Raw genomic sequence first — 13,249 nt, 5'->3', positions numbered from 1 at the left:
ATACATGTTTCTTTTACTTTTAGGAGGAGGAGTAATCCAGAGACGTCAAAAAATATATTCAATCAGGACTTTATGACTTATTTGTTGTTGCCATGCCAAAAAACTTGTCTTAAAAGAATTTACGGTATTGTTCAAAATCAAATCCATAATATCATTTTGTTGTGTTTCAATTAGAATGTCAATAAATTGAGTAAATGCTTCTGGCCCATGACGTAAGAGTTTCATACAATAGTCCAAAGATGGAGAATCATTTTTCATTATATCTTCAAGCATTCTTTGAGGAAATATTTGTCTTTGAACAGGTAACTCTTGAAAATGGTCATGTAGAGTCAAGCATTTTTCCAAAGTCACCAGATTCCATATAACTTTTGTTTCTCAAATTCAACCACTTTTAAGCTTGAGACTCTTACTACCGATAATAGACTAATAAAGAATGAATATTCTTTCTACCATCTCATCGCCAGTAAAACATCCAACAAGAAAAACATTTTTCGATTTCCAAACACTTTTTTTCATAGTGATTCATGATCCAATGAATGTGTCCGTTGGTAAACTATCATTGGCACTAGTAATGTTTGCAGGGGGTTTGTTTTTCATGAACTCATCTTTAATTTTATTGGTGATATTCTCTGCCAGTGCTCTTTTTATTTTGCCAGTGATTTTTCTGTCTATTACGAAATTACTTTTACATAGGTTGCAGCTTCGACATATAGAAGATATATGTTGCGTGATAATGTTGCAAAATTGCACCAGTCTGCTTTTTACCTTTTATTGAATTTTAATACTGGGATGAAAGTGATAATATTTATCAAGTGATAACGTGCTACCAGCAGCAGCATAAGCAAGAAGCTGACCCTCACCATCAACAACTATTTTCGTATTTTTATTTTCTTAAAACACTAATTTCCCTGGCACTGTTACTCTCGCATAATCACCACTATAACGCTTGAATTTTTTCGGTACCCAAAAGAAATTTAGCATCTCGCTGTCGTTACAACGCACGCATATTAATCCAATAGTGTTATCATTTGCAATTGTTCCATAATTAAAATATTTGTCCTTGTCAGCATTCAATGCTACTAAAACTTTATCTTGCACAAACATCTTCTTAAAATATTTCATCTTCACTTTTTAAAAATAAGATGTAGTTGTTTATCATTCCAATGCACAGATAATAGTGAGGTAGGCGACCCGTAAGATATGACAAAACAACTTACGCGAGATTACGTCATCTTCAACATTGGTAAACAGTTACGGAATAGCCTGGTGTACGTAATAAATAATACCGGTGTATTAAAGGTTCCCCACTTGAATGGCGGTCCCTGAAGGTTGTTCCCTACACTCTTAGGTTTTCAAACAATTAGTATAACAACCAAAGAGAAAAACATCTCCTATTAAGTAAAAAACCCGCGTTTACGTCTAGAGGGACTCGCCGTTAAATTTCTTCATGGTTAATGGTAAAGAAGAAAAGAGTAGCGGCTATGGGCTCGCTTAAATAGATTGAGGGGATATTACTTATGTGAATCCAAAACGCAAGGAATATGACGTTATCAGTGCTCACTGGTCGTTTCAGTTGCAATTAAGAGAATTAGGAGCTATGTTGGAGTTTCGATTGAAATATCGGATTGGGGAAATTAAACCAATTAAATGGTTCCTGGAGCTGATCTCTCTTCCCTACTAACTTTTATAACTAAACTACAACCGATTCGACCTATTTAGCTACAGTACGAAGATTATTATAAAAAGTATTGAGGTAGTGAGGTACTTTATTAGTGAATAAACCGGAAAATCCGGTATTTCACATCTACAACTAAAAAAATGGTGAAATGACGCTAAAGAAAAGAGAAATAAGCACAACAAAACACAGAAAGAAAAAAAGAAAATAGAACTGCAATCTAAACAGTAAGCATATCATTTTGGAAATTAACTATGCACATTCATCAAGTCGGACGATTGCAATGAAAAATTGAGTTACTAAAGACTGAGTAAATTTACAGACGCGAAGCAAATAGAAATCGAAAGGAGAGAAGAATAACAGCTCATTTAAGAAATCTATCAAAATAGAGCGAGGAAAAGAATAATTAGCACATTCAAAGAGGAGGTGATAACCATTTTCAATACCACCCGCTGGAGCAGAGTGGAGGGTCGTTTTTCCCAATTCTATGTAGAAAACAATTTAGGAGTCTTTGAAGAGTTATAAATTTGGTTAAGCAAGGAGATGAGTTGAATTTCGTAAGAGACAAAAGGTAATCCTTATTACGAGAAAGTCCGTCGTCCAGCTACTGACGGAATTCTCAAACCTGTTATACCAGTTATGATATATTGCATTGGTCAAAACAGTATGGGGAACAGCAAGAGAGGGAGTGGTATTCTTTTATATTATAATAAATGTGCCCAAAAATTAAGCAGCTAGTTCTTCAGTAAAGAAATAATGATCAAGAAGAATGGCAAAATCAGCATATCAGCAGAGTGGGGGTGACAAATTTGGTCATTTTTATGGACGATTTTTTTTAATAACGTCACAGGGATATTTCAAAAGCTCAATAGTCAACTAAGAACACACCAGAGATTGCCGCTATGATCTCGCTTGAATCAGTTCTTAATGATTTGGAAATAACGTCACAATAACGTCACCGGGATATTTCAAAAGCTCAATAGTCAACTAAGAACACACCGGAGATTGCCGCTATGATCTCGCTTGAAGCAGTTCTAAATGATTTGGAAATAACGTCACAATAACGTCACAGGGATATTTCAAAAGCTCAATAGTCAACTAAGAACACACCAGAGATTGCCGCTATGATCTCGCTTGAAGCAGTTCTAAATGATTTGGAAATAACGTCACAATAACGTCACAGGGATATTTCAAAAGCTCAATAGTCAACTAAGAACACACCGGAGATTGCCGCTATGATCTCGCTTGAAGCAGTTCTAAATGATTTGGAAATAACGTCACAATAACGTCACAGGGATATTTCAAAAGCTCAATAGTCAACTAAGAACACACCAGAGATTGCCGCTATGATCTCGCTTGAAGCAGTTCTAAATGATTTGGAAATAACGTCACAATAACGTCACAGGGATATTTCAAAAGCTCAATAGTCAACTAAGAACACACCGGAGATTGCCGCTATGATCTCGCTTGAAGCAGTTCTAAATGATTACGAAATAAAAATTAGGGACGACCTCTGAGCTGAAAGTAGGGCTTTCCTTGTATAAGTTTTTCTGATTCCACTAATCCATATTGGAGCATTAACTAGGCTCACCTATTTACTTGATGATAAGGTTTTGAAGGCGTTATATTTGTATAAATATTAATATGGAACATATTAGGACCTGTAATGGACCCTTGTTTTTCGCATTTTTTATATTAAAATGAGGATGATTTAATTGAAAAAAACCTTCTGCTCAAAATAAAGAATGAAGTTGAAACCTAATACAAGCAACAATTTTAAAATTATAAAATATTTTTCTCTCCAAATTATTGAAGAGGTAACTGCCATACCCCTTGCCTCTTCCTCAACATCACCACTAATCTTATTCCCAGGATCACTCCACAGCCCAGAAAAATATTCAAGAGGTATCTGTTTGGCCCAGGTCAACTTAGTGTACTAAAAATTAAGAAATTTTGGTAGCCAACATATCTCTAGGTTGGTAGCCAACATATCTCTAGGTTGGTAGCCAACATATCTCTAGGTTGGTAGCCAACATATCTCTAGGTTGGTAGCCAACATATCTCTAGGTTGGTAGCCAACATATCTCTAGGTTGGTAGCCAACATATCTCTAGGCTGGTAGCCAACATATCTCTAGGTTGGTAGCCAACATATCTCTAGGTTGGTAGCCAACATATCTCTAGGTTGGTAGCCAACATATCTCTAGGCTGGTAGCCAACATGTCTCTAGGTTGGTAGCCAACATATCTCTAGGTTGGTAGCCAACATATCTCTAGGTTGGTAGCCAACATATCTCTAGGCACATAAATTTTGTTTAGGCAAACGGCTTTTGCGATTCAGCAAGATTTGTGATTCAATGCAGGTCAGACTTAAAGATCATCGAAAAGAGTTATACAGATTCACGAAAGGGATTGGCGACTTGTAAAAACAACCTCTGTTAACAAACAGCGCAGGTCAGATTTCTGATTGACCAATCCGTGTCAACGAAATTGAAACAATCCTGAGATTTTGTAAAAAATGCAGATTTTCTACGTAAGAAATTGCTAACATTCCCACTACCTCCCGTAGATGTGCTAAATGTCTTGATTCTCGTGTATACTGTAAAGATATCTTCAGTAGGAATGATATTTTTACCTTATACGAAAAATTCGCATGATTACCAAAATATTTGTTATTGTACCAGAACAGAACAAATTCAGTACTCGACTTTTGTCATTGCACATATGAAATGAAAGGGTCGGGTGAACAACCGATAAAGCACTTTTATTTTAAAGGTGGTAGAGCCTGATAGCGTCCAGACCATGGGTTCAACGACTTGCAAAAATTGAAGGGCGAACATAATCATTGTATCAAAAGCAATAAGGGTAATAAGGAAGCAATAACTACTTGTTTCAAAGTTGATTTGTGGGAGGTAAACGGAGGAGAAGTAAGTGGGAAATCATTACGCTTCGGGAATACCAAAGTTCGTTTTTCTATACCTTTCCCACATCAGGTTTGCATTTTAAGAGCATCAACAGGCAAACGCTCAAGTTTTCCATTTTTGAGGTCAGAGATATCCTCGGTGTTTTTCATTCTAGTTTTTTAATAGTAACTGAATTGTTTGATAATTATTTAAATAATTACCTTGTTGTCGATCTTGATGCACGATCCCTTCCACTTGTCATCATCGTGATGACAAAAATGTTACCAACTATTCCACAGAGGAAAGTGAACGCATGCGTTGTCACGATGAGCCCAAATTCTGAATTGTATTTCCATGGATTTAACATATCTGTTATATTGGGTACAAGAACAACAAATTCGTCTTGTTCGTAGTCTTCATAGCTGTCACTATCTTCAAAAAGAGAAGAGTTGATGAGGGAGCAGTCAAAATCACTACAGTCCATTGCCTAAAATACAAATAATATTGTTTATTAGAAGCTCAACTTGACTTAAGACAGTGTCCACCCACTCTGGCTTCTCGTTATACCAATCCCCTGGTTTCCAGTAAAGTACGGCCTTTTGTATTTAGACTGATGCTCCTTTATATCTACACTTGGGTTTAATATATGCTTATGTTGAAACCCAAAAACACATAACGTTGGAGCAGAAGCTTACTATTTCAGCTTCCTTTGAAACCCAATAAAAAAAAAACATATGACATTATAATATTTCTCCGTATTCAGTGTTGGGCAGCTATTGATACTCTCTTGCTAAAATATATCTCTAGTTCTTATAACTTTGCTTCCTCGGCTCCAGGAGAGAGAGGGCAGAGACGTTAAATCAGTGGAGACATGTCCTTTTTCGTTTCAGAAACTTGAGTCAATGGCATTGTGGAAGGGTCACGAAAACCCTTCATTCTCCTTTTTCAAATCCAGATCCCTCAATCTGTGTATGGTGGAGTGGCCATCATCTTAAGTTCCCTCGCATAGAGGTCACTTCCTGAGTGAGAACCCTTGTCACATAGAGTAGCAAGAGGTTTGGGCTCAGGTTCAGGTGCTTTTATTTTTTACAATAATTACAACATAAGTGTAACCTACTCCCGGCAGAGAGCATAGCGCGAATGGCAGGGGAGGGCAATTTAAAGGCCATTTATTCAACATATCAGTTATTATAGCTTATGCTCCAATTTGAGACTTTACCAACTTCTAAGTTGTGCACTTCAGAAGGTCTCGAAACGAGACCTCACCTTGAGTGGAGGCCACTTTAATACCAAAATCGGCAGAAAATTATCCAATACTGATTCACCAATTGGCCAGTTTAGTATTGCAACCAAATATAGCAGGGGATCAAGGCTTCATTATTTTCCCATGAGAAATGATTTGGTCACTACCAATACCCTATTCAAACACAATACCAGCCATAGAGCCTCGCGATATTCAAGAGATGGTACAGCAAAAAGCCAGATTGATTACATCCTAATATCTGCCATTGAAAATTGACTGCTTCAGATAGTACATCGTACATTGGAGCAGAAACTGGTTCAATGCGTCAGATTGTCTCCTAGTCAAGCTAGATTTTAGAAAAGGTAGAGGATATGTCGACCATGTTTTCACTCTTAGGTTAATAATTGAGAAGTCCCTTCGTTGTCAAACACCTTTGGTCCTCAGTTTTATCGATTATGAGCAAGCTTTCGATTCTGTTGATAGAACAGCGTTAACAAAGGTCTTTTCGTTATATGGTATACCTGAAAAATACATTAAAGTGATTTGCGCTATGTACGTGAATAATACTGCTGCCGTTAAGGTAGGAAATGAGGTTAGCAACTGGTTTTGTATTAAATCACGAGTTAAGCAGGTTTGTGTTCTATCCCCCTTTATATGGATCATTTTGATGGACTTCGTCTTAAGGAGCACAGGAAAGGCAATTGGAGACCATGGAATCAAATGGGGAGGAAGAACGCTCCTGGACTTAGATTATGCTGATGATTTAAGCATATTAGATGAAAGTGTGAGCAAAATGAATGAATTTTTAGAGGTTTTACTAGTTCAGGGTGCTAAAATAGGCTTGAAAATTAATGTTAAGAAGACTAAGTCACTAAGGCTAGGAATAAGTGAAGATGAACAGGTGACATTAGGTAACGAAAAGATTGATCAGGTTGGGAGCTTCAGTTACCTTGGTAGTATTATTAGTAAAGATGGTGGGAGCAGTGAAGATGTTAAAAGTAGAATAGCTAAGGCCCAGGGTGTTTTTTTCCCAGATTAAAAAAGTTTGGAAGAATAGAAAGATAAGTCTACAAACCAAGATTAGAATATTGGAAGCTACAGTCATGACAGTGGTCAAATATGGCTCTGAAGCATGGGCACTCCGAAAAGCAGATGAAAATTTACTAGATGTTTTCCAGAGAAATCGCCTACGGATTGTTCTGGGTACTCGGCTGACTGACCGTATTTCAAACAGTAGGTTGTACGAAAAGTGTGGTTCAATCCCGCTTTCTGGGGGTATAATGAAAGAAAGGTTGAGATGGCTAGGCCACGTTCTACGGATGAAGAATGACAGATTACCGAAGATTCTCCTTTTTGGCCAACCGTCTGGGGCTACACGGAAAGCAGGTCGTCCTTGTCTGGGTTGGGAGGATGTCATAAATAAAGATTTAAAGGAAATGGGAACTTCCTGGGAGGGTGTAAAGAGGGAGGCTTTAAATAGATTAGGTTGGAGGAGGAGCGTGCGTAGCTGTGTTGGCCTCAGGCGGCTTGGTGCTGCAGTGAGTTATTACTAGTAGTAGTGGTAGCAATTGTTTTGATGATCTTAATATACGACAGGCACTTAGCTTATAAATCTCTAATTATTTTAAGCTCTCCAAGTGCAAACTACAAGGAGTGAACCCCCTGTTTGGATGAAGAATAGGTAACCAAACGCAATGCAATCCACGAGGTCGCATAAGCTACGATAGGATAGCGCAAAAGGCTATCCAAAAAATGGATTTCCCCATGTTCAGTCCAGCTGAGAGCGCAAGCAACAGACTTCAGACATTAAATCGGAGTTTTTCAAAAGCCACAGAAGATATAACCACCAGTCGGCTAAGAATGAAAAGAACCAGCATTGAGAAAAAATCGCAGAAGACATTGAAGCTGCTGCCTCCAGATCCGCAACCAGGGAGATCTACTAGCTCCTAAAATAAATAAGGAGGAAATCACACAAGCCTGCTAGAACCTCTGTCAAAGATGAAATGGCGGCTTATCTGAAAAAAAAATCAGAAATAATCCGTCGCTAGAAGTAAAACTTTGACAAACCACTTAAAACAGCACAAGCTCTTCATATTAACATATCATAATAGCCATAACCCAAGCCTTATCCCTGATCACCAGCAGGAATTGAAGCCATCCAGCAGTACCTACAAGGACGTCGACGTGGCCCCCTCATATTACATGAAGCCCAACAAGCAATCAATTGTCTGAAAAGTAACAAAACCCCTAGTCCCGATGCTATCCCTGCTAAACCCTAAAAGTATGGAGGGACAGAATTTGTCAGCAGGCACCATAAACTAGCCTCTCATATAGGGGAAGAAGAGATGCTTCTACAGTTCATGATGACTCTATCATCTACTTTTTTTGAAAAATGGGCTAAAGACAAGATGCAGCAATTATCGTGGGATCTCCCTCATCTGAATTGTCACTAAGAATTTTCACCATAGTGCTACGCGATTGCTTTCATGTCCAGAGCAAGTTGAAGCAAAGGCCCAATCAAATGGGATTCCACCCAGAGGATAATTGACCAGCTATTCATCACAGGGCAAAATACCATAGACCGACAGTGCCTCTATTTATAGATTCTATAACAGCTTTTGACTCAGTTCTAAGGGATGGAATCTGGAAGGCCATGACGGAGGATTGAGAACCAGACAATACAGTTAAACTTATTCAAGCATGCTTCCAGAGTGCGCAAGCCCAAATTTGAATCGGCGTGGAGCTCTCTTCGATGTTCCAAATTTGATTTTTGTGTCCGACAGGAATGTATATTCTCTCCTGTCTTATTTAATTTGGTAATCGACTGGATTATGACTAAGGAAATCACAACCTTCTTAGGCGTTGCAGTAAGCCCGAAGTTTGTCATTACTGATCTAGACAAAACCAACAATATTACCTTATTAGCTGAATGTCATTCAGAAGCCCAGTCTCTGCTATCGAAAGTAGCTGAAGCATTCTATCTTGTGGGTTTGAAAATAAACTCCTCTAAGACAAAAGTTCATGTGTCTGGTATATCACCTCAAGAACCCCCCCAATCTTACTAGAACAGTCCTCCATAGACGAGATGCCTTTTTGGTAGACCCAGTTGGATAATGCAGATCAGAAATTCGGTCGAGAATCGCTTTAGCAACTGGAGTCTTCAGCAAGTTAAACCACTCTCTATGGGACTAGAAAAAATTTCTTTTAAAGACAAGAATAAGGATATATCTGATATAGAAGCATCCGACATAAAAGCCCTCGATGCATTCAACCATCCATGTCTAAAGAGAATTATTGGCGACAAACCTAGTAATCGTGTCAGCAATGATGAATCCCACAAAAATTGCCATCAATATTATAGATGGATAGATAGATAGATCAATTTTCCATACAACAGTAAAATAATTACCCAATGATCTACAAATCCCACGAAAGGCTCCATGGCCTGTGGGAGGAGATTTGGATACTCTAATCAAACAGAGAAGACTCCCATGATTCGGTCATGCACTTTGTCGCCTATAGCACACCTCGTTAATAAGGCCCTTAGATGTACTCTGCTTTCGGGATGGAAAAAGTGACATAAAGGATATAAAAAACATGGCTTGCTTGTTAGAACCACTCCATGGCTTCACAAAATGTGGAGGAAGATGGGATGAGTTCTGGGTCAAATTCATTTGAGCCTGGCTACTGGAAACCAGGGAGAGTTGAGAGGCTTGAGTTCTGCTACAAGCCCAAATAAATACTATTGACTTCTGTATTCTTAGCGAAACAGTATTAGCAAATAATATTCCCACTGGCACCCTTCGTATGTGGAGACACAACCCTGTCATTTGTACTGACTTTCTAATCACCAAAATTAGCAAATAGTAATCTGTTTTAGCTGCTTCTGAACTTCTTCCGTACCAAAATAAGAAAGCTACTGTCCTGACTTTAGATTAAAAGTGACCCAACCTGGGTGCCGAAATATGAGTATCAAAATTTCCTTAGTTTCCAGGCATCCCTAGGAATAATTATAAGTGACATTGATTCTTAGGAGCTCATATTCCTACTAAGACCCGTTTTGTCATTTATACATATGTAAAAGAGTTGCTGCAGACCCTCTGGGTAAATGGAATAAGAGATTTCCATTGATATCATAACTATCATAACTATAAAGCTTGCAGTGACCTTGCATACAACAATAAATGTAGAAAAAACTTCCTTACTTCGCAATATCAATACATAGCCAAGCTTGATTAAGTCTTTCTATTGGTTTTCTAGAAATGGAAAAAAGTTCTTCTGCATATGTAACTCACGCTTTTCTATTTTACCTTAAGAATGACCTAGTTCGGATTAAGGAGAGCGTCACTACTGATATCACAAATGCATTTTTTTTTCTATTTGTTGATGCAGGCATGCTCTATTTTTGACTGCCAATAGTCAAAACTTAAGACTTAGTTATTTTCATCTTGCCAAGAGTTCGGAAGACATAGGTTACATTGCAAATGAATCCGATATCGATTAGCACCTTGCTATAATACAAACCAACATGTGTAGTGAACCTTTAAGAATGCTTTGGAGCTTGTCTCCAAAAGGTTCACTCAATCACTTTATTCTTTGCATTTTGTTTCTATATTCTCAAACTTGTTTTCAATTTACAAGTTTTCAGTAGGGGAAACTGGGAATTTTTTGCAAAAAGGACATTTGAGATATGTCTTTGAGAAGTTCTTCAGTTTTTCGGACAATCTTGTAATTATTTTATATTAATTTGCTTTTATTAGTGTGTTTTAATATGTTAATTTTTAATTCATAATAATTCATACAATTCATTTTTAAACCGTATGAAAAAAGCGGTTTCATTAGCTGTAGTGTTTTTTTTATAGGTTATGAAGAAAAAAGACTAGTGACATAGTTTAATCAAGTGGTGGGGTTTTAGTTAAAATGTTCTGATCAAGTTATGGCCTATCAATTTATGGCAATTTATAATCTCATTTTACCTACAGAAAGATACGTTTAGAATATCTAAGGCCAAACGACCATAAGCCCAGACAGAAACATCTCATTAATAGCAAATAGAGTGTCAACAAGTAGAAGTTGTATTGCCTAGTCTTCTTTGGTGAATTTTCCATTGTACATACTGTTGTACTGTTGTACATACTGCTGATGATGAACACTGTATATGTGTTCGAAATATCCAGTTAAATAATTTTATATCTATTCACTGTCAATAAAAAGAGATCATCCCTATTTTGAACTGTTTTACTATTGTACATACTAGGTATCCAGTTTGTATCCCCGCCGTAGCGTAATACTTGTAGGCATGAATATATAATGAGTCAGAGGCAATAAGCTTGGGACTGTCTATGCAGGATTTCAACTCTTGTTGATGGAAGAGCATCGCCAAGTGCTGAAAACCATGTTGTGACAAGGATAGGCCAACAAAGCCTCTATTGATACTGGAGATCCCAGGGACTTCTTGCTGTCCAGTTCTAAGCCGGATTAAGCACGTCGGTGTAGATTTGAGAAGATAGGGTGCTCCCCGTCCTGCACTGGTATCCAGGATCATTACTTGTCCTGAGGTCAAAATAATTTCAATGATTTGCAGGACATGAAAATTGGACCTTGGAATGTTATGGCGTCAAAAAAGGACCATCGTACTGACATTTTGACAGACGAATTCAGACGATTCGAACTGGCTTTATAAGGAGTTTCACAAAACCATATCCCAGGGGTAATAAGCATGAAATTAGGCGATAAAGAATTTTTTACTTAGGTAGAAAGATGGTTTACATAGACAGGTAGTAGGGCTCATGTTGAGTAAGAAAGCTGCCAAGTCTTGTTTAGGCTGGAAAGGTGTTAATAATAGAATACTAATCACTCATTTTATGACTAAAAAGTTCAGGGTGTCAGTTAAAGTAGTATATGCCCCTGTTGAACCGAATAACGAATTTCTCCTACTGTTACATGAACCAATAGACAGGGTCCCATGTAGAAATATAATGTTTTCACTGGAGATTTTAACGCCCATGTTGGTAGAAAAAGGGATAGATGGCATCCTAGCCTAGGTAAATTTGGTGTAGAAAAAGAAAACACTAACAGCTACAGACTTTTGCAATTTTGTAGGCATAATAATTTAGTTATAACCAAAGTCGTGTTTGGTCATAAAATGACACATATATTGACATGGTACCCACGTGATGGTAAAACAGAAAATCTTATAGATTATGTTATAGTAAACTGAAGACTGGCAGGATCAATACAAGATACTAGGGTATATAAGAGTAATGTTATTAATATTAAAAGTGAAGATCACTATCAAATAGTGTCTAGGGTTAATTTAAAACTAAATTTCGGAGGGTAACTACCTCCAGGGATGGTATGATATCGGTAGACTCCAGGATGAGAATTTAAGAGAAACTTTTCAGGAACAATTGAATACTAAATTTGAGAACTTAAAATTTGACAATGTGGAAGATTGTTGAAATAATTTTAGAAAAACATTTTGTGAATTTGCTGATGGTGTCTTAGGGATGAAAGTTAAGACTGCAGCTAGGAATATTAGTGAAAAAGCCTTATGTGTAATTGATAGGAGAAGGGGTTTGTACAAGAATTATCTGAGTGATACATCATATGAAAACAAAAGGAATGTCAGAAAGTGGAGAAAGCATTAAAATATGAACTAAGGAGGTATGAAGTGTAGGCCATGGATTAAATTGCCGAGGATCTGGAAGATGCAGCTAGAGAGTATAATAGTAAAATATTGTGCTGGCATGTTAATAAATTGAGAGGGAGTTGTCAATTCGGATATTTCCCAGTTAAAGATAGGAACGGGGACACAATTAGTAATAAGGAAAGAGTTTCTGTTTTTTCTTTTTTATGTTTTAATTTTTTTTTCTTTTTTTCTACGGTGTGCGTAGCTGTGTTGGCCTCGGGCGACTAAATGCTGGGAACTTATATCTTAGTAAGTAGGCTATTGTTTTGTGTTTTTTTTTGTAATTAATTTCTTTTTTCACTTCTATATACTTTTACTTTAATTGACATACTTTTTCCATTGCCATTAGAAAAATTTTTGTCTCTAAGCTTCACTAAATAAAAAAAACAAGTTTTTCAACAGAACGTTGAAAGATTTTTTCAACCCTCATCAACATCTCGCTCTTCACGCTACAGTTTTTCGGCAATTCTAAAAAAAAGTTACTTATTGTTCTAATTAAACGACCCTTGTGTTTCAAGAGTTCTTTATAAAGAATTGGGACAAATTTAAACTTTAGCGTAAAGAACGTGGTGTTGATGAGGGGGCAGCCGGCCTCATGTACGTAATAATTTTGTTCGTTTTAGGTTTTAATGTTGTTCCTTACTTTCAGTTGGAAAAAACTAGTTTTATATTTAATTTCTGATCGTTTTTTTAAATAACGTCAGGATAGCTGACCCGCCTCGTGGAAAAATCCCCCTCCC

General features: G+C 37.2%; 1 protein-coding gene across 3 annotated transcripts in view; it reads right to left on the bottom strand.

Moving 5' to 3' along the window:
* LOC136038183 (galanin receptor 2b-like) overlaps positions 1–13,249 on the bottom strand; it is a 190,192-nt gene that overhangs the window by 155,549 nt on the left and 21,394 nt on the right. For 2 of the 3 annotated variants that reach the window (XM_065721263.1, XM_065721264.1), the window contains exon 2: positions 4,797–5,062. In XM_065721263.1, coding sequence (XP_065577335.1) covers positions 4,797–5,062 — 266 coding nt within the window. The remainder of the gene's footprint in view (positions 1–4,796; positions 5,063–13,249) is intronic. The other variant, XM_065721265.1, reaches the window with a different exon arrangement.

Source organism: Artemia franciscana, chromosome 17 (assembly GCF_032884065.1).
Source record: "Artemia franciscana chromosome 17, ASM3288406v1, whole genome shotgun sequence".
Classification (NCBI taxonomy): Eukaryota; Metazoa; Arthropoda; class Branchiopoda; order Anostraca; family Artemiidae; genus Artemia; species Artemia franciscana.
The sequence above is the reverse complement of the archived record's forward strand: the minus strand, read 5'-3'. Positions and strand labels throughout refer to the sequence as shown.